This window comes from Bradysia coprophila, unplaced genomic scaffold (assembly GCF_014529535.1).
Source record: "Bradysia coprophila strain Holo2 unplaced genomic scaffold, BU_Bcop_v1 contig_350, whole genome shotgun sequence".
Lineage (NCBI taxonomy): Eukaryota > Metazoa > Arthropoda > Insecta > Diptera > Sciaridae > Bradysia > Bradysia coprophila.
Genome location: NW_023503608.1, coordinates 7,744,106 through 7,769,399, shown reverse-complemented (window position 1 = coordinate 7,769,399; position 25,294 = coordinate 7,744,106). Strand labels below are relative to the sequence as shown.

Sequence of the window (25,294 nt, the reverse complement as noted above, 5' to 3'; positions counted from 1 at the left end):
GATTATATTTCAGTGGACGAAATAAATCCCACTAATGTAATGCTATCAGAACAACAATGAAATATGCATAAATCCACTTACGTACAATATTAACTATCGATCTAAAACGATATTTAATTCATAAATCAACGAAATCAGACCTATAATTATTATTGAATTACTAGTAACAATAACTTGGTTGGTAAAGGTAGATATGATATTTCAGTAGAACTAGCAGTGATGGCTGGATTTTTTTTTCTTTTATTGTCAGGGGAATAAATGTAATTGTTGTCAACTCAGACATATTTACGCCCATCGAATGAAGTCATACGAAAATAGGGTTAAAGGAAATTATTGTTTGTATATGTTCGGGAAAAAATGGGTAAAGTGAATACCCAATGAAATTAAAGTTTGTAGAATGTATGTCCGCCACTGAGAAAGTTTTTGATAAAAATCAAATATTCAATATAATGATGGGAAAACACACAAGTCAAACATTTTTTTTTAAAATATTAATAATAATGTCGGGGGAGAGAGAAATTAGTCAGCGTTATATTAAACGCAATTGAAACAAACTTATAAATCAAATAATTATCGTAACTGAATTACAATGTAAATAATTACTAAACATGTATATCGGTATCATCAGGACGAACAGCAATGACAAAAAATGGAGAGATTGCGATGATTATAAACCGACGTAAGACTTATACACGTTTGGTAAGGAGATGACGAAGTTACCAGAAAAAAAAGAAATTTTACACGAATTTATGACTATAAGCGAAATTCGCAATTTCATTAAATGATCGTACGTTAAATGTTGAAGAATGTCTCGCACATAATACCGCAAACAAAGTCACTTAGAAACGTTTTCCTGATTCGATTCTTTCATCTGTCCCTTTAACTCACAAATATTGTCCATTAAATAATTATCCAATGGCCCCGATATATAAGATGACTGAGCAACAATGTGAACATTGTTCAAAGTAAAATACAAATCTAGTACTTCATGGAAACATGAGTGAGGGTGGAACTTGTTGAATTTGGTAGAAAAGTAAAAAGTTTCTAACGTACGTGTATTCGGATGTTCATGTTACATTGATGATCTCGCTGGACGTTACTGTTATATCCTTTTGCCCGAGGATACGTTTGATTAATCCTCAGCTGAACAAAATAATGAGAAGGAAGAGAACAACAGAGGTATGATTGAGCGTATTTGATTGAAATACAAAACTTTCTCAATTTACTATCATTCATCAAAAAATTGATTGCAATTTTAAATTCTGTTGAATTCCTTCATTTGACTCCAAATTTCGCTAATTTATTACCAGCAAATTGAGAAGAATTTGGAGAATCTCTGGTCATTTCTGTGACATACAAATTGACATAATAAGTTGATGTGAATACTCTCAACATTTTATCTTATCTGCCGTTCGTTCGCCTTAACCAAATGTTAAAAAAAGCGATTTTTTTTGTAAGATATTTCGCTTACAACTTCTGATACAATAAATCCAACGGCACCCCTCATTGCTAAATACAAATTTTATTTTTATTCTTTCATTTCACGCTTTTTATCCATCAAATTATTAAAACTAATGCGAACTGACACGTTAAAAATGAACCCCACCCACCGAAACACACATCTATCTATTATATTATATGAGAAATGTGTACGCGACGACGCATAATAAATATATATGTATACGATTCCCAGCCACCTTCACTCCAAAAAAAATGCCTTCGCTCCCCTCTCCTTGACAACAACAAAAAAAAAACAAGAACAACGAAAATGCCGTAAATATGAAATATCCCCTGTGCAACACAGGCACTGAATAACAGAAACACCCCACAGCGAATATGAATAAACAGATTACAAAAAAGAAAACCGGGCTCTCCAGAATATGGTTTTCATTCAGACAAAGTGATGAAAACATTCTTCCATACACCCAGTTCTACGAGTGTGTATAATTCAATTACTGAGGAATTTATAATGTTGAAAGATATAGAATAAGACACGGGCTATACACGGTCGTCCTACATATTATATTTATATATATAGAGAGAGAAAGTTCCAAACATCTATCCGAAGAACAAAACAACAGAAAAAAATTTGCATCGGAATGAAAAGTATTTTTCATCAAGTTTGTAATATTTCAAAGCAAATTACCTGCTTATTCCCTTGACTGAAAGTCAGGGTCTTATGAAAGAAAATACCCTTAAATGTCCGTAACGCTAAGTTCACTTTGATATTTTGAAAATGTTCTACATTGGCAAAAAACGTTAAATACAGAAAACGTCCGTACACTTGTGGACTCGATAACTCGAGTAATTCTTTACCGATTTGCAAAATTTTGGTTTTAATCGATGGAGAATGAAAATCATGAGGTTAAGTTCGTAGATGGGCAATATTGGGTTAATGAGATGGGAGTAATTCTCAAGAGAATTTTATTCCTTGTTACCGCGATAACTTCCGTAATTCTTATCAGATTTTCAAATTTTTTGTGTAATTCGACGAAGATTGAAATTCTTGAGGTTGAGTTTGCAGATGGATAATGTTAGAACAACGAGATGGGAGAAATTCTTCACAGACGCTTTTCCTTGTGGACTCGATAACTCAAGTAATTCTTTACCGATTTTCAAAATTTTGGTTTTAATCGACGGAGAATGAAAATCATGAGGTTAAGTTCGTGGATGGGCAATATTGGAGTAATGAGTTGGGAGTAATTCTCAAGAGAGTTTTTTACTTGTTACCGCGATAACTTCCATAATTCTTATCCGATTTTCAAAGATTTTGTCTTCATCGACGAAGATTGAAACTCTTGAGGCTGAGTTTGCTGATGGATAATATTCGAACAACGAGATGGGAGATATTCTACAAAGACGCTTTTTCTTGTTACCGCGCGATAACTTGAGTAATTTTTACCCGATTTTCAATTTTTTTGTTTTAATTGACAGAGAATGACATATTGGAGTAGTGAGTTTGGAGTAATTGTAAAGATAACTTGTTATACCACGACATTTTTGCAACGGATTTCCAGAAAAATTTCTTATTTGACGAGTAGTGAAATTCTGGTTTTCTGGTCTAACAGTTTTAGAAGTACTTCCCAAAAGAGTTTTTGCTTGCTTGGTTGAGAAACCGATAGCTTGTGTAATTCTCAGAGGCTTCAAAAATCAATTTCGACCAGTAGCGAAATTCATGTGGTTAAACTCGAACATTGCAATTTAATTGGACTAGTAATCTGGGATATACGACAATTTTTGGGTTTTAAAAGAAATTTTTTCGTTCCTAAAATGTTTGAACGAGTGTGAACTTTGCGGCCAGAGCGAAGCGAGGGCCGTAATTCACACGAGTTTTATTTTTTCAAGAGGTAGGCAAGAAATACGCCGCCTTTTCAGCGCTTTTAGTAGACTCATATTAGGAGTTAAACGTACCTCGCTGGACCTTCCATTCATAGTGCTTTTTAGAAGACAATATAAACGACTAATGGAGTAAAAGAGTAAAGAGTAAAACTATAATTTTGTGATCGTTTTTACAAGATATGGGAGAAATTATACTCAGACGCTTTTCCTTGTTATCGTGATAACTTAAGTAAATTTTGTAGATGGTTAATATTGGAGTAGTGAGGTTGGAGTAATTGGAATTGTAAACACAACTTGTTACGACATTTTTGCAACGGATTTCCAGAAAAATTTCTTATTCGACGAGTAAGTGAATCTGGATTTCTGGTCGAACAATCTAGAAGTCTAAAACAATCTTGCTTGCTTGATAACACGATAACTCGAGTAATTCTCAGAGGCTTCAAAAATTGCAGATTTGAAAATATGAAGTGTTTTCGACCAGTATCGTAATTCCTGAGGTTAAATTCGAACATTGGACTTTATTGGACTGGTGTTCTGCGATATACGACAATTTTTTTTCGTTCCTAAAGTGTTTGCACGAGTGTGAACTTTGCCAGAGCGAAGCGAGGCCGTAATTCACATGAGTTTTTTTCACAGGCAAGAAATGCGCCACCTGTTCAGCGCTTGTAGTAGACTATATAGGAGACTCATATTAGGAGTAAGACATCGCTCGCTGGATGTACAACTCATAGCTCTTTTTGTTTCTTCTGGAAATTAAATAAATATGAGTAAAATGAAGCATGTGAATCTGCTGTTTTCTAAATAAAAGAGACATCACCTTTTCATGTGACTTTAGTTTTGTTATCTCAAAAACACCACCTTATTTAAAAATGGCTGGAAAACTAAGACTGAAATTATAGAAAAAAAAGCCAGTCAAGGGACCTGACCCACCCAAGAGGCGGGGCCTAGTTCTTAAATTGCGTAATATATTCCAACATTCTTATGGCAAGGTATATAAGTATAGTATAGTACCCCAGTATAACATAAAATAATTTATATCGAAGTTGTATGAAAGGTTGCACATATTTTTATATGAAAAATAATAAATAAAGTTTATGAACCACTTTTTCCCTGCAATGTCGTACTGTTATGTCGTATAAAATATCTTCTCTATGTTGTGTATGAGATGCTGAATATGATGTGTTAGATGGCATAATTTATTGAGTGATATTAACATAAAACGTGAATGTACGAAACGTGTTCTATTAAATAATGATAAGTTTGTAGCTGAGATTTTGTATGACTTACCACCGCGGTTTTCACTATCCGCTGGCTTAACTTGAATAGGACGGTTCATCTGAAATAGATAAAGAGCTAAAATTAATACATTGACTTGTCGCTTTGACGATATTAATTAGGATTTAAGGTTAGCTGCAGGCAATATCTTATTAGGATTGACGGTTAACTTCAGACAATACGAAAATCTTTAGTCGATTAGTCGTTTCTAATAGGCTACCATCTAAATTTGTGTTGTATGATAATCTTGGTATTTATTGTGATCTCTTTGAATTTTATGTTCAAAATTTTAAATGCAAAAAAAAATCTAGTTTAAATCATATCATTTGTCGTAGAATTTTCTCCTGGATTTAGGTACCGTGACAGTTATTCACACTTGTAAACAATGTATAAAACAAAATTGCCTAAACTAGTTCCACTTATAAGTGTTCGACACGATGACTTTACTTAGAAAATTTTAGTTCGGGTCGGGTTTGAAATTGAATTGGGTTCGGGTTCGGGCCGGGTCGTATTCGGGTCGGGCCGGGCTTTCGTCCAACTTCGAGTAGCCCGCTCACCTCTATTATTGAGTTATATAAAAACATGAATATAGAAAGTTATACAATTTGTAGCCGTAATTGCCGCATATAAATCTCTTTTTCTTTCAAAACGAAAGACATCGATCTAGAGTTCGTGAGGACGAACCTACATTGAATTGTAGTTTAAAAACTTTATGGCAAGAGAAACTAAAAGCACAAGAATAGTCATGAAAACTTTGAAATTAAATTCAACCTTCGAATTAAGTCCTGACATTCGTTACACCACAGAAATTCAACACATACAAAAAAAAAAAAATTTATAAAACCAAAAATAAAATTCAACGAATAAAAACCAGCACCCTTGCTTCGAGCTGCTGTCGGGCACAAAATTAAAAGTAAAGAATTTTTTTTATTTGACCAAAGAACCGTAAGTAATTATCTCATCACCTAATGTAAAAAATATTTTAATTAAACAAAAAGGGTTTACCTAAGGGAATTATACTGGAAATGAAAGAAAACAAGAGCGAAAAAATTATCACCGCACATTGAGACATAACTATACACACAATGTGTATTCCGCCTTAAAATAGAATTTTTTTGAATAAATTTTCTCATTAAAAAGTGTTTTGCTTTTGGGACAAAGTTAAAAATTTCTTTATTTTTTGTCGTTCGGATGATGTTTTTTATTATTTGAATCGTGTTGCTGTGGAGTTTCTATGGAGATTACTCATTTCATATCTATGATTGTTACAGAACTAAATTTTAAGTAACAAAGCAGGAAAAACAGTGAAATAATTACAGTCAACTCGTTAAGCTAATAAAATTTCGTACAAAGCGAACTTAATCCATAGAAAAGCGACACCAACTACATGAATAAATGAACATGAAACTAGCGAAACAACTTTGGGAAGACATTGGTCGAGGTTGTTGAGTTCGACAACCCTTTCCGTATTTTAACCGACTGTTCTGTTAATGTATTCAAATGAAGTGGGGAAAATGTATCTTCAAGCATCTCATACATATCCGACTAAATTCTGTACAATACCGCATCCATCTAATCTGCACGCACACAAACATACATTTATGGATTTATTAATATCAGTGAATCAATTCGACCAATTACCCTTTAATTTAAGCAGAAAAATAAATCAAAATTCAAAAGCCTATACACCGAGTGAGAGAGATTGAAGAGGTTCGATTTATACACAATTTTTTTTTTGCACAATAAATTTAATACCGAAAGCTTTTCTCCCCTTTGGCATTCGCCAAACAAAAATATAAATTCGATGATGCACAACCTGTGTGTATATATAAGTAAATTCGTTTGTGTAGTATAGCACAGTTTTGATTCATAATACAAAATTTCCATTAATCATGTTTATTTCCACGGCAATGTTTTGTATACAAATAATGGTAAGCTATGTGTATTTGTTGAATATCTCCACTTAATTCAATACCTACAGCCCTTTAATAAAGCCCCATAACAAAATCCTATTATATAAAATTTTAAAATATAGTGCGATAGATATATAGATATTCTCCGCTCGTATAAACAACACTCAATGTTTATAGAGATTCCCATCTATTTCATACTAAACACACTCGTAGAGCCATATGAACATAGCTATGGATTGAACAAGGTTATATAATACAACAAAAACATTCTATACAGAATTTCATATTTGTTCAACAGATTGTATAATGGACAGGTCAACAATGAAATTCAATTTGTTTTAAGTGAATTTATCGTCAGACAATTTTTAGAGTTTATGTATTATCCTTCGCTCTGTATTTTATGTGTCTGTTGCGGATAGGATCGGGATAGATGAGATGGATGGAGGTTATGTAAGAATGTGTATATATACCATTATATAACCAACTTTAAAATGTATAATGATCTGCCAAGATTGTCACGTAATATGTCAGGTTCATACATCAAACCGCTTTAACTAACAATTCCCTTTCTCTCCCGGCGTAAGATTAATAGATTTTGGTATAACGATAAAATTTCTCTTCTGTTTTATCCCATTGTTTTATTATATTTCTTCCCTTGCTTTTGCTATTTTCACCTTTTAGCAGACATTGTGTTGGAGTAAAATGCATTTAGTTTCTGAATCTATACATACAAAATGTTCGTTCCCTGCAGGGCATATTTTTCTTCGAATAAAATTGCTGACATGATCCAGAGAATTTATGGATGAAGGAGTATGACAAACCACCAGTTGAAATGAGATGTAATTGTTTTTATTAATGTTTCGGTTGCATCGCATATTGTGTGAATTAACACGAATTATTATTTGATATGAAATCTAGTACTTCAATATTTATACTAGATGTTTCGCTTATTCTTGTCGTTGTCATATATAGTAGATGATCTCATTCATTGGAAAACGGTTAATTGATTAGTAGTGGAGTTGGAGGAACAACGAAGCTTCTATGTGACATTTAACACATTCAAAATAATTGCGGCTTGTCAACTTTCGGCACCCTGGACTTTACTTAAATAGTCGGGGAATACCTCCCAAAAAATTTATAAAAATCTAGAATTCAGTTTTGGATTTTTAGAAATTTATTTGGAAGCATTCCTCGACTATTTAAGTAAAGTCCAGGGGGCCGAAAGTTGACAAGCCGCAATTAATTTCAATGTGTTAAATTGGGTTTTCAAATAATAAGCCCTGTCCTGATGTCGATTAAAATAACGTATAAGTGAAACGTTTCATATTATGTTCCCTGAAACTATTACGCAAATTTTATTCGAATATTCATTTAAAACTCACCTTTCAACGAAAACGAAAATCCCGAAAACTTATTATACGAATGAATAATATTACTTTTGAAAACTAGATTAACATATTCCTAGTTTAGGAATTCGAGAAAAGATACATCAATACACACACAGACACAAAATCACATAAGGCACACGTAGTAATGACTACAATATATGGAAAAGCGTCTTACATGCTATCGAGTGAAAACGTTTTCTTGAATATTCACAAATTTGATTAGCATACCGAAAATATCTTACTATCTCTCCAGTGAAAATTGAAAATTTTGTGACATCTGGCATTAATTCTATAGATGAATTTAATTTTCATCTTTCAGTTTGAATAAACGGCAATGAAAATTATACAATGCATAGGAAGTGACAGGGTGGTCCATAAAATTGCCGTAATGGCAAAATAGTCAATAGTCTCAGATTGACGATGAGTTGTATCGTAAAACGATATTGACACAGCAATCGCCACTTTAATTTTGGGACAATGCTATGAAAAATGCGGTAAAGGGTCATTGGATGTTAACGAAGTACGAAGTCATCTGTTATCGGCGACGATGACAAGAATTTGCGATAAGCCGTGAATAGCAATAGCTTCCTCTTATATAGCAAAAAAAATGTTTAAACAAATGAAGTAGAAGATTTTCGTCAAACACTAGACAGTTTTTACAGCAAATGAAGTCTAAGATTTAATTATTGCTAAAATGCTACGAATGATCCAATTTCTTTATCATGTGAGCTGCAACTATTAAGATGTTTTTTTAGTTTTCCAATTCGATTCCGTTCCACTAATCCAGTTACTAAATCTGAGCACGATTTTTCTCGTGAAACAAATTAATTAAATAAAAATAAAAATGAAATAAAAGAAAGAACCGCATTACCGAAACACGTAGGAACAATGAAAACAAATGAAAGAAAAGTACAAAAAATTGAAAACGAAAATAGAGAATAAATAAATGGAATAAAACTAAGGAAAACGTTTTATTGAAAAATAAGTTACAACGCTCCTAATCCGACAAATTTATTTCGATCGAGATAGAAATCCATGTAATAAAACCGTCGTATGTTTTCGATTATATTCACATACATCCACGTACGGTTGAATCACATTCAATCGGTGAAAAATTGTTATTTTTGAAAATGAAACTGGTGTTTCACTTACACTAAAACAATTGCCTATCGATACCATCGATCAATTCGTAAAAAAAATCTATTAGGATCTAAATGCTCTACAAGATTGTGAAGACGTAAACGTCGACGACAATAACGAGTATATAAACTGACCTCCAGTCCGTGCCGTATCTATCCACTTTCTATTAAAATCATTTTACCCAATTCAATGAAGCCGTACCCAATACCCATTCCCTAAATTAATAATTGATTTTCATTTTGACACAAATTCTCATATATAAAATCATTCGCAAACATATTGTCCGTGAAATGCTGTTGTAAAACTCTCGTATAAAGTCTATGGCACACGCCCTTAGATTGATTTTGCACGAAACAATTTTCCTTTTTTTTGACTAAATAAAGCGTGGCTGTGGAAGCATGTAATATTGTTCGAACGGAGAGAACGAAAAAAAAAACACCTAACATTCAGTTATGTATTACGTGGAATATTTTCCTCCTGTACGAGTACGAGCCATTTTATCTATCTCCTCGATTAAATTATATTGAAAACTAGTAACGAAACAAACGTAGTTCATCAATGAGGAAAATCGATTTTCTATTACACACGACGTACAAAGACTAAAGACTGAACGCTGTTAAACTCACAACGGTGCTTGTAAAAATGAGTTTATATGCTACGCCAATGTAATACCGTTGGCAGGTATGCTTGAAGGATTGGGGGGAGGATATATGTTCTATTTGTTTTATGTTGATGAACAAAAGGTGTATTATAGTTTACCGATGAGATTGCAGCGTTCGCTTTCATTGTTAGAACTTTACAAAATGGATATTGGAAAGAACAGAGGATTTAATACGGAAAGAACAGATTTTCCTGTTGAAAGGCATAGAGAGTTCAGATTTTTCTTCGTTTTTAAATATTTATTACATTATGTTTTTAAGTTGGATATTGGAATTTTCTTTTCATTATTAAATAGGATGCATTCAACAGTTTGTAGCATCCAGATGGTTAAATTGAAACTTGGTTCATCAATGTTTCTTTTTGACTAAATTGACTATTTTGACTAAAGAAAAACAATTTTGAGCTCGATTTACTATTTTCAGAAAATTGATGAGGTAAAATTTTGGAATTTTGGAATTTTGGTTCATTTTGGCAGTTTGGCTTCTACAAAAAAGATCTATGGCTCATCTTCTGGCTGTATCACGTTAGTTTTACTCGTTAAACTATAAATAATAAAATTCGATCGAAAACAGGGTCATTGGGGAACTTTAAAGTTCGAAGAGTTTCCAAAATTTGATGGGTTGAGACACATTGTGAAAAATCAACTCCATTTCTATCTGGGACGGTGAGTATGGTCGAGTAAGGTGTCAATAGATAGGGCGAGAAGTAAGCTACAAAACTCCAGGTTAGAGATTCCTGCTACTAACTTCCCCAACCGCCCAGAGCCCTTCAAAAATTTTGGTTTTTTCGCATGTTGGAGTAATTAATAAAAAACGATTTTCGCGACCACTTCGGAGAAAACTTTTCTAAGGGCCATGACAGCACAACAAAAAATTTTCGGAAAAAAAGTTGTTCCACGATATTATCAGAATTGAACGATGATTCATTTGAGCCATAGCTCGTTTGGATCGCCGTCGGCTTGAATCCCGATTCCATCTAAGCTGTTCGAAGTTTTGGCGAATTGACTCTTAAACAGCTAGTGCATATTTCTAGACCCACAGATTCTGACAGCTTTGATACGGATCATCTTCAAGATACGGTACTTCCAGACATAATATCATTTAAGTTTCGTTAAATACTTCGTTCATTCATTCATTTGTATTGTATTTTTTTACGGGAATGGTATTTCAACAATGTGTTTCTAGAGGGGAAAAATTCAAAAAATGCAAATCACAGCTGTCAGATCTCTGGATCTCTATTTCTAGAAATAAGCAGCATCTTTTAAAAACAAAATTGTTCTATTTCCTTTTTTTTATTGAGTGTAAATTAAAGTTTTTTTTCTAACAACTGCTAATATCTCATTATTTTCTACTATTTTATTATACAACAGAGCCCAAGGTACTCTAACCTCGTTTAACCCACGTTATCCTAACATCACCTAATGAAATTTGAATAAGTACAGCAGATCTTTGTTTATTTAGAGAAGAGCTCAAAGGATATTTCTTGAAGTGTATTGATATTCTTGGGTAGTTTCACCAGTCGAATTCTATCATAGATGCCTTTACTATATCGCAAAAAAAACACACTTGGTTCCATGTCGGCACTAATGCAATGTTATCTCCTGATCAGTTACGAAACGATTTTCTTATCAATTTTCACATTTTTCGTTTCTGGTTTACAGTCAGAGGCAGTGACGGTAGCAATTATCTCAATAAATTTGGTTCTGAGCTCACTAAAAAAAAGTTCTTTAAAATCTTGATACATTTCCATGCAATTATTCACCCCCTCTTTATGCAGAAAACCTTTTTTCTGCAACAGAGGGAGTGAAAAGAAATCTCTGGTTTTATTAAAAATCTCTTCACATTATATGCATGCCACACATCTCATTATGCATTACAAGAAACGAGCAATACTGATGCGAGATTATCGAATTTCAGCCGTAGAAACTTAATTATCATTTAATATTCACCCTAAATAATCCCCTTCATTCAAAGCACACACAACCCACACTCGTAGAGCCTATCTTTAGTTTCATTCAAAAAGTAAAGTAAAAAAAAACTGAATAAGAAAAAAAACTCCCCTACTAAACGCACAGGTACTCGGGAGAATATAAAAAATAACAACAACAGAAAAACAACAACAGAAAAACAACAACAGCACAAAAAAAGTAACGTCATACATCCACATTCTAAATATAAAGCATTACAATTTTTCGTTGTTAACATCAATTTTGACTGACAAGATAATTGCATATTTTATAAGGCTTAAAAAGCAGCAACTATACATTCGAATAATTTATATTGCATTCCGTTCTGTCACAATATATTTATATCTTTAAAGGCAAGAGAGTGTGTTTTTTTCGCCAGTTCGTTTTGTAATATCAGCGAAATGTTGGAAATTTCCCTATATTTTCCTTTAAAGGAAAAATCTGTTAGAAAATTCGTTAGAGTGTACCTTTAGTTGAATAATGCTGAATGGTAAAGATGAGTGAATTGATGTTTATATGTATATGGTACTGTACGACGTTGATCGGCAACGCAACGTTTATATATACATGAAAATGTTACATGTTCGGAAAAAAAGGATCTTTTCGGATAAATATATATATAAAAAAAATATTCATCCTTACGTTCAAAATCCGAAAGGCAACGAGAAAAAAAAATGAAGTCGAGTAATAAGGTTATGTATACGTATACCAACAAAATACATCCATTTTATATATAATACGAAAAGAAACTTAAATTCAGCAATGTAAACATTCACCTTAACGTCACACACCCGCACCTCTTATAAAGTTGATCCAAAATGACTATAAATACGTACATATGTATATACAGAACGTTCGCATTGTATATGTACGACTGTACACTGTTTTCTCTGAGCTATATGAAGTGTAAAAGGGGGAGATTATATAAAAATTGTTATCAACCTTGAACAGAGAAAGAAGGTCTTTTGAGGGACTTTATTTTATATCAAGACGAGAAGACGAAAAAAAAGGTTATTCTCAAATGTACCCCAACGTTGTTAGTGCTATATAAAACATTCTTCAGCAAAGTCAGTTTTGACTTTACCTAGGGTTATGAGAGAAATGATATACAAAGACGTAAAACGTTTGTAAATTTTCCTTTTAGTGCTTATATTTTATCGTATACATACAATTCTTTTTTTCCCATCTTCCTTCGTCCAAAACCGGAGACGAAGATGATATTATATTTTTGCCAGCTCTCACTGGTAGTTACAGAAAATATTTCTTTATATTTTATTTCGTTATTATGAATGTGAGTAGATTATTTTCGACGGAAAAGCTATAAATTAAATTTTATCTTTTCTTAATTCTATTTCGACCATTTGTAACTATAACGAATCTTTATGGAAGAAGTTAAATAAAAAGGTAAACGAGATTAGAACTTCATGGAAAATATAATCTTATCAACAATGTAACACAGTTTCTCTTCTTCTTTTTTCCGTGTTCGTAGAACCTCGGTGTGTATAAATCATAAAAACAAAATTCGTACATTACACACCATAAAGTAGACAAATGATGGAAATGGTGCAACTTGTGTGAAAAATTGTTGATATCCGAATCAAATTCGAGAGAAGAGAAGTCCTAGTTTGCTTTCATCCCAGTGGGAAATATGTTTAAACGGAATTTCAGTAGACAATCATACGAGTAGAATCTGTTATCGACCGTGACAACAATATTGAATGCAGGCCTCTAGCTCATGGTTTGTTATAAAGTAAGATAGGTGTTAACACAAACGAAATAAATGAATTTGTACCAAAAAATTGACAAGTGAAGTAGCAGATTTAATGATTAAAATGACGAACGGTGGTAAACTTGGTAAAAAAATATAGAAAAAGAGTTCAAGTAAAAGATTTTGAAGTTAACCAGAGGCTAAAAAATACATTTGTTTTTAACTGCTTCTTTGATTACAGGTTGGAATGACGGCTTAGCCTGACTACCTTTTCTTGGCATGTAAATAAAGAACTTTTATTCTTTGATATAGGAATATCGCTGTTTACGAGAAGTAAGAAAGACTACAGCAAAGACTTACACTATTTACAAGAAAAAACACAATTCACAATTTCTAATTATTGTATTGTCAATGCCATTTCTTTTCTGGTTTTGAGTAACTAATTTCAGTCCAGTGTTTCGGCTCAAATATGAACTCAAATCTACAATTTTGAAATCAATCACATAATGAAGGCTTCTCAAAATCTGATAATATTAACTCAATTATCGAGGAGACACAGCTTTCTTTCTTGCGGATTTAACCTTAAAATACAACTTCAAGTGAATAAGGTAATGTTATCTAACACAATGTACTTGATACGGACAAGGTGTACGGAATGAGAACTGAAAATTGTTTATTGTAAAAGCTTGAATAAATTCAATATTCTTTTATCAGACTTTATGAGCCCATTATACTGTTCCACGCATATGTGTAAAAACCGACGCATTACTATAATATGTTAAAAGTCCCAAAAGAGTACTTAAAGAACACTTTTTTCCGTAAACCTCTCAATATTTCTATATTTTATTCAAAAAGAAGCACTCAACATAAGCACAACTCACTCATCTATTCGTCTTAGCACGCACACCCTTATAATGATGTGAAAATTTGCGTAAACCAACGGGAGAAAAGAAAAGAAAGAAAAATAAAAATACATAACTGCCTTCCGTACTCTACTCATATATCGAAAATATTCTCTGGGTTTTTCTTTTTTGCTTTTTATGGCTGTGAAAAATAAAAATAAAATAAACTTTTACCACACACGCATGCTATACCATGTTACGATCGCAATTATGGTTCAAGTAATAACGGTAAAAATATTTATTAAAAGGGAAATTGGTTCTAATATGTTTTTCGTATGCAAACTGTGTTGTTACTTTAAAACCGACTCCAATTACTGTAAGCTGAATCGAATGAAATGACGAATTGGCGTCGCCTCTGGCATCATTATGCGGAAATCGTTTTTGTATCTTAGCAAATTTATTTGATTTCTTTAAAGCACTGTGTTAGACTATGTTCCATAAATAATATTAGAAAGTCGCAGGACGAATCGACAAATCTGTCTCCTCTCACCTCTTTTCCAAAATTAATCTTTGAATTTAGTTAATTCTAAGCGAGTGAAATTACAGTCAAAACAACAGTATATTCACACCAGGATTTAATGAGCAATAAAGCGTAAGTTCATAATAATCAAAACAATTTCCTAAACGCACTACAGAATGTGGAAAGTTCAAGGAATTTTCCTCAAAATGGTGGTGGAAGCGTCTACACATTCATAACCGCACATTAAAAATTTTGCCGGAAGAGTTTAATGTTGGTTTCGAGTATGAAAGTGTTAGACTCATGTTTGAGGTGACTTTCTCATCATCTCTTGGGAAGTCATTCTTTTGAAATTCGTATCATCAACTTTATAAACCAATTCTTGCTACACCTTGTGGAACGACAAATATGCAGTAAGTGTAAGGAAATTAAAGAAGTAATAGATTCAGGAACAGTGGGAAAGTACGGACAAAATATTTGAGAATAAATTAGGTAAATTTTGCTACAAACACTTAAAATAGATGATTTTGTACATTTCTTTACAACAACGTAGGCACTATATACCAATATAAAAATATGGTCTTTGATTTGTCATAAGACGTCCGACCGTGTTAGATACCAGATAAGGAACACAAACAGTCTTAATCATCGAAAGGTGTTACTTTTGATAATGCATGTGTGGTAGGATGTAGCATGTGTAGTGTTTACAATTAAAATTTCTGTTTAAATTATTTCAACACAACTACTAAACTCTATCCTCCCCACCGCATCAACGACTAATTAAAAATAATTTATTTCTAAATAACAACTCAACCAACTATGCATTAATCTTATCCATGAGTGCTTCTCTAAAATAAACCCATTATCCCTTTCGATAATGACACAGTCCACATTACATTGCATCGAAAATACGTTGAATTATCATAGTTTCGTTTCGTATGTGTACTATGTGTGTGTGTGTACAACACGAATGTTCACACAGAAGAGACTAAAAGATATGGATGGATATACTCCATTCGAAGCGAATCTTCTAACCATCCACCAGCTATAATAAATTCATATCAAAGCACATAAACTATTGATTCGACAAAATCCCTTCACATATAATCTATACTTTAATGTGGTACAGAAAACCCCCCCATCATCTCAAAACTCTCATCTGGATATCGTCGCGCATAAATTCTGTACACACACATTAAATGTTATGTAAAACAAAAACGTGACCATTGTGGATATTATTTAATGGTGAGATATGGGGATGCTTGCAGACATTTGGAGGAAAATATTTTATAGCTAATAATGTTGTGCTGTTAAATTTATATCGCTAGAATATGCTGGATGGATGGATATGGTATAAACGCTTAAACACTATTATTTTGAATTCGAAATTGGGCTATTGTTTATATCATGTTATACATTTATAGTATATATATCATCGCACCACGGCTGCCCTTAAATATTATGTCTCATTTCCATATGATAAATGTTTAGAATTTAAATCCAGGCAATGAACATTATAATGAAATATTGTTTAAAATCGCCAAAGATCGAACAATATAATACCCCGGACTGTTTTGTCGACTATTTATTTAGCTGAAAAGATGATGATGGAACTGGAGAACCCCGAAAGTATAATAATTATAATAAATGTTTGAATTTATAATCAAAATTGTTCGAGCACGCACGTTTTCGGTTAAATGATATGAATAGCGATTGTTTTGATGTATTTGTATATATATACTTTACACTTTACACATAAATATATCCTGTTCTCTCTACACATTTTAAGGTCATGGAACACATTAGATGTGATGAACATTCTACAATTTGCTAATTTGAATGAACACATGAACGAGCAGACTTCTGTGACTGAATTGGAATTAATTCTGAATTTTCGTTTAACGTTGAAACTGATTGAACATTACGTAAACATGATAATGTGTTACGCTTAACAATAGATGTTTGCAATTTCATTGGACAATTGAAATGGAAACCTTTTATGTCCTCTCAATACACACGTCGGTCTTTGTTGCAGGTCACTGTAATAATCTGAAGATTTCTTGGAATTACGTTGTAGTAGGAGAATGAACAGAAATGTATCAATAAGAATCATCTGTTACCAACAAATACGTCAAAACTAAATGCGTTAAGCACTGACCAGAGTTCTCTAACATAGCCAGATTTATGATGAAACTTATGAAGTAAAAGATTTTGAATCAGCCACTAGGCGAAACTTTAACCAAAAAGTACTAGAGCTGATGATTACATTGCAACATAGCCTATTTTAGGTAATTTCTTAAAGAATTTTCGGGAATTTTAGAGAATTTCGAGAATTTTCGGGAATTTCGAGAATTTTCGGGAATTTTAGAGAATTTTCGGGAATTTCGAGAATTTCATTGCAAGTAAAATATACCTTCGCTCAACAATTCGTTGATTTTAATTTCCGATTTAAGTATACTGATAACAATTCTAGAATAAGCAACTAAAAAAGATATCGACATTAGGAAGTGGAAAAAATTAAAATTGATTTTCGGACTTTGTTTCACAGTTTTCTTTGCCGGTGCTTCTTCGAAGACACCTTTAAACCACTCAGAGGCGTATTACCCTATGGGAAATTCGGTACCGTCCCCATTGCGCTGGAAAAAATATGCGCTGAGCTCGGTCACTGAATGGACAATTATTGTCTGAAGAGAAATTTTAATCTATCATAAAAACTATGTAGAGTTTGCGAATTAACTTTACATTGCCTAATCTCGTAAAAAATACGTACCAAATTTTTTAGTTTGATGAGTGCAAGAGTCCATGAGTTAAAAGGGAAAATTTCAATTCGCGCGTCAGGGTATTAAAACCGAATATTTACAAAAAGAAATTGTTTTGATAGGAAACATGAATGGTGAAGTCTAAAATGAAACATTTAGAACTACAGACCTTACTTTGAGGGCTGAGCTGATCTTCATTTGTTTGCGCTATCCTATTACTTTCAATAACGTAAATCATGTAGAAAAAGAAAGCTGATCACTTGAAAATAATGCCACAGCGCAGCAAGAAGTGAAAAAAAAGCTCGAATATTGAATTAGAGGGATTCTTTTTAAAAACAGCCTACCGAAATCGGACGCATTTTCCAGTGGACTTTGAAAACGGTTTTGGCTTCTAGGGTCGAATACCTTTCTAGGCACATATAAAAAAGTCGACTGGAAAATGCGTCCGATTTCGGTAGGCTGTTTTTCAAAAGAATCCCTCTTAGCGTAAAAACCAATGCAGGATAAATCACCCAGGTACGGTCTAATGTCACCTCGGAGGAAATAACGATTTTCAAAACGGATTTTAACGCTTATTTTTATCTTGACAAAAATAATGAGTGCGTTCAGTATAAATCGACAGATTTTGAAGAATCTGCCATAACTAGTATGTACATTCATTGGTAAAAACTACGAACTGTGAACTAAAATTTTTACTTTTACCTCATACATGTCAGTTCTATTAAGGTTCTGAAATAACAGGTAAGACACCTCTGAGTTGATCATGAAGGCGGTGACACCAATATCGGAAAATCGAAAAATCTTAAAAATAGCTCTTTGTCCCTTGAAATATGTAAAGCCACACCATAGAGGTCGACTACCACACTTTGAAGAACAATAAAATCGAAACGCAGCGAGTTTCTAGTGTTTTAATAATTTTTAAGAATTTCGGGAATTTTCAAGAATTTTCGAGAATTTCAGAGAATTTTCGGGAATTTCGAGAATTTTCGGGAATTTCTAGAATTTTCGAGAATTTCAAGAATTTTCGGGAATTTAATTCCTAAAATAGGCTATGCATTGCAAATGCAAAAAAAAACTTACGTGCTTACACGCTGTTATCTGTTATTCCTAAAAACTCAAAAACTCCATACATCGATCGAATCTATTAGTTCTTTCGTCTATAGCGCAATGTTTCATACCCAATCTTGTACTTTTAGTTTGCTATACATTTCACTATAAGAGAACGCTAGCCTTCAGCTCATCGTGTATTTTTGTCGTTGTTGTCGATAAAAAATCACTAACCGTGAATGCCTAGATTATAAGAAAATAAAAAGACAAAGAATATCAAAAATTTCAATTTAAAAAAAAATCATTCCTGAAACGATCAATTCAATTTACTACACTAAACAATTACATCGTCTAGTTGCAACTACCAAGCGCATTCCCGTCGAGGTAATCGAGTCAATTTAGAAATGTGGTCGCATTAAAAATCTACAAGTTGTGTATACCGTCAATTAAGTTAAACTCAAAATTTCATCACCACAATTGCTACGAGTAACATGCAATGGAGTTTACAAATTTATTATTGCAACATCATGTGCCGAGTTATGATACAGTGGTGTGTGTATGAAACCCCTAAGTAATGACTGAATCATACTTATGAATTTTTAAAATTGTTTCTTCCCTTCGGTGACGAACTGTACATTGAATATAAACTTTTTGTTAATAAAATAATTTAAAAATCGTAAACGAAACAAACTTTACACGAAAACTGTAGTTTTTACAACTTCATTAAAAGACTCGTAAATTTAACCTTGGATCGCGTGTAAAATCACATAAAAAATTGTACACATTGAAATTGAGAGGTGATAATTCAGATTTTGGTTTGTAGCGATAACATTTAACCGGAAACTTTTGAAGAATTTTTTGTTAAATAATTCAGTATCAGAATTTTTACAGTTTTTCTTTCTAAAAATTTGTAAAAGTTTTCACTTCAATGCAAACCATTAATTGCGATCGTTTGTCTTACTTATAACTTCAATTTCTTTTAAAAAACATTTTAATGATTACTTCGAACATTGTACATTTTAACAACGATGTCAATTTACTTGGCAAACTTACAAACGGAAAATCTATCTCAATGACAAAATAATTAAAAATTCACCAACCATAATTTGCTGGCGGAGCACACACACACAAAAACAACATCGTTTATTAGTTTGTATTTATTCAACATCTTGAGAAATCCCCCCGTTCAGCCCATTCATTCTTAAACGAATCTAACGAATCCAATTTAATTTTCTCATTTAAATTCATTTCAGACTTCCACTCAACTTCCACATCATTCTCTCCCGATGAAATGGAAGAAATAGAAGACGTAGCAGAAAGAAGAAGGAAAAAAAAACCTCCGTAATCCCTCTTCAATATTAATTCCACTTTTCACATTCAAAACCGAATCCAATCGAGTAAACTATAAGAAAAGCATGCAACTGTTCTCAACCACTAAACTCGATTATTGAACTGACAAAAGAAAATCTTTTCACAAAAATTTCACATCAAGAAAAAAAACTTTTCATCAAACACTTTGTATGCAAAATAGCCGAAAAAAAAGTTAATAACTTCTATACCCGAAAAAAAAAGATAGGGAAAAAAATTTAACGAACACTATAAGAAAAGGAACGAAAAAAGGAAACCATTTTCCACATCTTAATAAGGTTTTTCGTCGACGTTTCTTTGGTTATTATTATTTAGCTAAGAAAAAGGTCATAGAAAGGTGACGACCGAATTCTACTAGGGGTTGTCCATAAATGACGACATCCACTGTCTTTTTATATTTTTTAGAGCACACTACTCCACTATTTCTCAATAATCATAACACAGAGTGACACAATTGACCACATTACTCACATTCCTCCTTTATAGCTGACGTCATTTATGGACAGTCTCCAATTATTTTTTCTTCTGCTGAACAGTTTTTTCTCTCGTCGAGTGGTATACGTTTAATCTTTCAAACTTATGTCTCATTTTATTGACGACAAAGCTTACTACAAGAGTGTAACTGGTAACTATATTACCGCCACAAAAGACAAACAACAAAAGACGAAATCGATAATTTGCAGACGCGTTTCTTTATTATGGTTTTCTATGTTATTTTGATGGTAATTTATAGATCGCTTCTATCGTAGTTCGGTCGTATTTATGGGTTTGATAACAGGGGTTGGTTTCTTTCGTTCATTCACTTTTTTCTTTCCGAAAAATATATCAAAACAACAATAGAATATGAGAGAATAAAAAGCAGTTTCGTCTTCGGTTTTTTCGGTTTTCTATCGAATCTTGTACGGTTGAATGAATTTCGGTTTATTTTATTGATATTGCTTTGACCCAGTTAAAATCGCAGATAAAATAAAATATAATTAATTTTCACTTACAATCATTTGAGGAAAGTCAACCTTCCCTTGACGTATTATCTCAATCATGTGAACCATATGGAATGAGTTTTTTTTAGATTTCGTCACAAAGTTTTATTTTACTTAACAACTTAGTTTTAATATTTTTTCTTCAAGAAACGACCGAATAATTCAATGAATTACAAATCGTTTCGGTTTAAAGTTTCAAATTTTTCTTTGTATTTTTATTTTGCACACCGCACTCTTTCGTGTAAATTTACTTTAAATAAATGATTTTCTTTTCAAAGAAAAATCGTCTTTATTTTCACATCAGCTTTCTTTCTTACTTCTTCTTATATTCTTCTTGTTATCACAATTATTATATTTATTTCACGGATACCCTTTTTTATCGAACTCGGAATGAAGAAATAAATTCTTCATTCAGTTATTTTAAAACTCCTCGTTTTCACTGGAAAGAATTATTTTATATTAAAAAACATGCGAACGAGGAGAAACATTTCGAACACAATTGTAATTTAATGAATGAACGGACAAAAAAAATATCAAAAAAAAATCGCTTCGAATGAGTTGGATGGTTCGTGAATAAAAACATTTTTTTTGTATAAAAAACGAAGAGAAAATTCCATAGTATACATCAACGTTAAACGATAAAATCATATTGTAACTGAAATAAAATTCGGGAAAAAAAAGATTTCGTTGCGAAAGTCTCGGAACAAAAAATATCCATATGAAAAATCACTTAAAAACTCATTACGTGAGTCGGTAACACCTGTAAAACTTTATACATCCCGTGTAAAAAAAAGCATTCAACGTATCTGTATCTCTATTAAAATGACATGGAGTTTCACCGAAGAAAAAAATGATGCAAAAAATAAAAATGAAAATAAATTTCTATATGACCGAGAGATGAACAACCGATTTACAACCCAACTTACAACGAATTTTTTTGTTTATAATTCTCGTTTTTAAAAGGACTTCTGATTTTACACTTTTATGTACAGAAATAACTTTGTCGGTTTTTTTGTTTTATTTAAATTTTTTGTTTTTTATTTTAATTTTTTTTTGTTAAAGTTAGAGATATGAATGGAATAATAATATAACAAACAACAAACAGAGTGTGTCGACTTAACTACACAAAACTCAATCGCAGACTGAAAATATCCTGCGAGGAAAGTAATAAAACAAAAAAAAAATGATTCTACCCAAACACACACACGAAACTTGTTGTAAAACTTTTCGACCCTTACGCAATGAATGTAAAAAGGGGGTGGTGGAAAATATACGTACGAAACACACAAGTGAGGCAAAATGGGAAAATGAAGAACGAAAAAAAAACTGTTGTTTTCGATCGACGCACTGTTTGATGATATCATGTGATTATTACGCAGGATTGCGCACGCACTTTACATTTTCTCTCTGGGTTTATAGGGATACGCATTAGACAATATATGAAAATATCAACCCCTATTGACATATATACATCGTGACAGATACTAGAAATTGAAAACTGAACGGAAAATTGTATGAACCGATTTTTTTTTTGGCAACGAAAATATTTTTCGGTTAGATAATTTGAAAGGTTTTCTTTTGCTACGCCGACGACGTTATGGATATTTCTTCTTACCTTGTTGGCATTGTTTTCCAATAAAATACATTTACTTCGGTCGTTTTTGATTAGAACTATCATCGTTATACGTCGATTTGGATTAATCCGAATTGGTTCTATTCTAAGAAGTCGTGAAATGTCAATATTTTTTGCCGGAAAAGTTCTTTTCGCTTACTTCAATAAAAATATCAAAAATACTTCGAAATTTCCACGTAATTTTTTACAGCAAAACTACACCGAAGATATTGAATAAAAAATCGACGACATTAAACAACATGCGAAGGAAAATTATACACCCGAAATGAACTCATCAAATTCTTTTTTTTTTGATTTTATTTGTAATTTCACTTGCACTACGTAAACGCGTAATAGTAAAAATCTTGTTCAGTACTAAATATAAATTACGAAAGCACTAGTTGATATTGTTTACCGACCGATATCCAGATAGGACGGCATTCGTAACACCGCTACTGCCGTACACTTTGCGCATACGCTGATAAACATAAAATCATCCCTTCCATCCTATCAGGTCTCTTACTTTTCCCCATTCATGCGATTATCAACACAAGCGTACATACACTGTATACTACAAGGAATATTGTACAACCATATCGTAGAACAACAATAACTACGATATTTTATATCGCATGCTTTCCACGCCCTATTTATCCAGCATCAGCATTTTAAGTTGAATTCCCCGCTTACGACACTTGTTTACCCCTTATATGTAACAGAAATGACTTTTTCAATGAATTTCTCACGTTGTATGCGCCAAAATTGCCCCTATGCAGAGAAAAAAACAGTTTCTCCTCGAACCGAAAAGTCTACAAAGAGGAGAGGACTTCATTCAATACTATGATAATGGCACCCCTATTCCTTTACTTGTATGCAGAGAATTTATTTCCATATTTTATTCGACACTAACACACCACCACCGCTTGAATGTAAACAACAGAACGACAAACTGTATAACACGTAAAGATGCTGTTGCTTTCAATCGCTGAGCGTAAAATTTTGGATTCACAGTTTATGTCATATGGTTAACACTTTGGTCCTGTTGATGTTAATTTTCCGAAGGTTAAGCAGACGTTGATGTTAATATGAAACTGTGTTTGGATTAGGTTTTGGTTCGGGGACATATTTATATCTTTGTTTATCAAACGTTACTCGAATGGTTCAGATACGATGCGTTGAAAGGGAGAACATTATTTTAAATTTTTATATTTAAAGTATAGGAGACAATTTACATGGCTTCCACCTTGCAAGCCTAGCCAATATACGAGAAATCGAGTAAAAATTTCCTTTAGTCACAGTGGCTAGCGAAACTGTTATAGAATTTCCTCCGATAGCATCAATGTTTTCAATCCTATAAGGAAAAACTCTTTGATTTAGGTTATTGAAATTATATGTCAGTAGGGTCTGTGGGGGCTTTACTTGATACATTTCACTACACCTATGCGAATGACTCAAAATCGCAGCTAGTAATAATTTCATCTCTGTGTATTACACTGTGCGTAAGAATATATAACGTCGGTCCATTTACATTCTAATAACTTAGACTTTCATCGGTTTTTATAATATGCTTGTGGGTTTACTGATTTTTTTTCTTGGTCACAAATAACCGAAGATGTAAAAGTAGTGGTTCATTTCTTGAGTATGAGTACCTTTATACAGTTAAAAATTATATTTGCTAAAGATAATATTGAAAGGTAAGGGTTAACCTCGGTTCCGAAGTCATTGACTGTTATCGGACATTTGAAGATTTTAAACAATGAAAACTAAAATTATTACTTTTAGTGCTTCGAGAATATGTAGTGCAAGAAAACCTACGATATGAAAATGACACATGAAATTTATATGAAATTGTCTGGCAAATTCATCTAGTCTTGCAGAAATGCTTTTCGTTTACCTCAATCCGTACCTCCATAGATTATTATCCTTTAAATTTCTTCACTTCATATTGCTGATGGTCTAACGAGGACTCGTCTGTTGGTTTACATTTTTATCGCACTGTTTGATTTTTATTTGTTGATTTCTTATCAAATATCATGTGTGATCGATTAATATTATACACATGGCTGAGCAACTATACACTGTGTGTACTGGACGGTGGTATAATACATTGAACACATGTATAGTGTAAATAAAAAAGAAAATTAAATAGAATTCCCCACCCCCTTATTTCCACATTAAATATATCATTTCTGGAATGGATTATAATTTGGAAAAGTAGAATAGAAAAAATAGATTTCTCAACCAAATTGTTGACTGGAAATAATAAAATCCTCATGCACACAAAATTTTCGAGTATGACTTGACATAAAAACAATAATTTTTGTTTATACAAGGCACAGTAGCATAGAGTAGAGTAGGGAAAAAAAATCGGAGTCATGATATGAATAATATTGGGTTTTTTTTTATTGATTATGTGAACTGTTTTTCTTGTTGGTTTTTCGTCTGCTGGAGATCGGAGAGCGAGAGCGAGAGAGTGAGCGAGTTGAAATAGGAAGGACTGTGTATTGGTTGAATGTTTTTTGTATAATTTTCTTTTGCCAGTTTCTCCTTGATGTATTAGATTAGAAATCAAATTATCATGGTCCCTAGTGTGGGATAACAGTTTTTCGTTTTTGATTTGACATATGAAATAATTCAATTTGTTGAACGCTTTGTGAAAGCAACAATTGTCGGAATGTACCATTGGATTATGATTTAGCACATTTTTTTCTGCAACTTTATGCTTATTATAACAAATTGTTGTGGCTTTCCGACATGAGTGACATTAAATATGTGAAGTG

At 32.6% G+C, this 25,294-nt stretch overlaps 1 protein-coding gene across 31 annotated transcripts in view; it reads right to left on the bottom strand.

Moving 5' to 3' along the window:
• The window catches only part of LOC119080723 (CUGBP Elav-like family member 4), a 243,266-nt gene that overhangs the window by 69,482 nt on the left and 148,490 nt on the right, over positions 1 to 25,294 (bottom strand). For 21 of the 31 annotated variants that reach the window (XM_037189209.1, XM_037189212.1, XM_037189214.1 and 18 more), the window contains one exon: positions 4,627 to 4,675. In XM_037189209.1, coding sequence (XP_037045104.1) covers positions 4,627 to 4,675 — 49 coding nt within the window. Of the gene's footprint in view, positions 1 to 4,626; positions 4,676 to 20,914; positions 21,342 to 21,828; positions 22,038 to 22,517; positions 22,887 to 25,294 lie in introns of those variants that run through there. The other 10 variants (XM_037189219.1, XM_037189222.1, XM_037189241.1 and 7 more) reach the window with 7 other exon arrangements.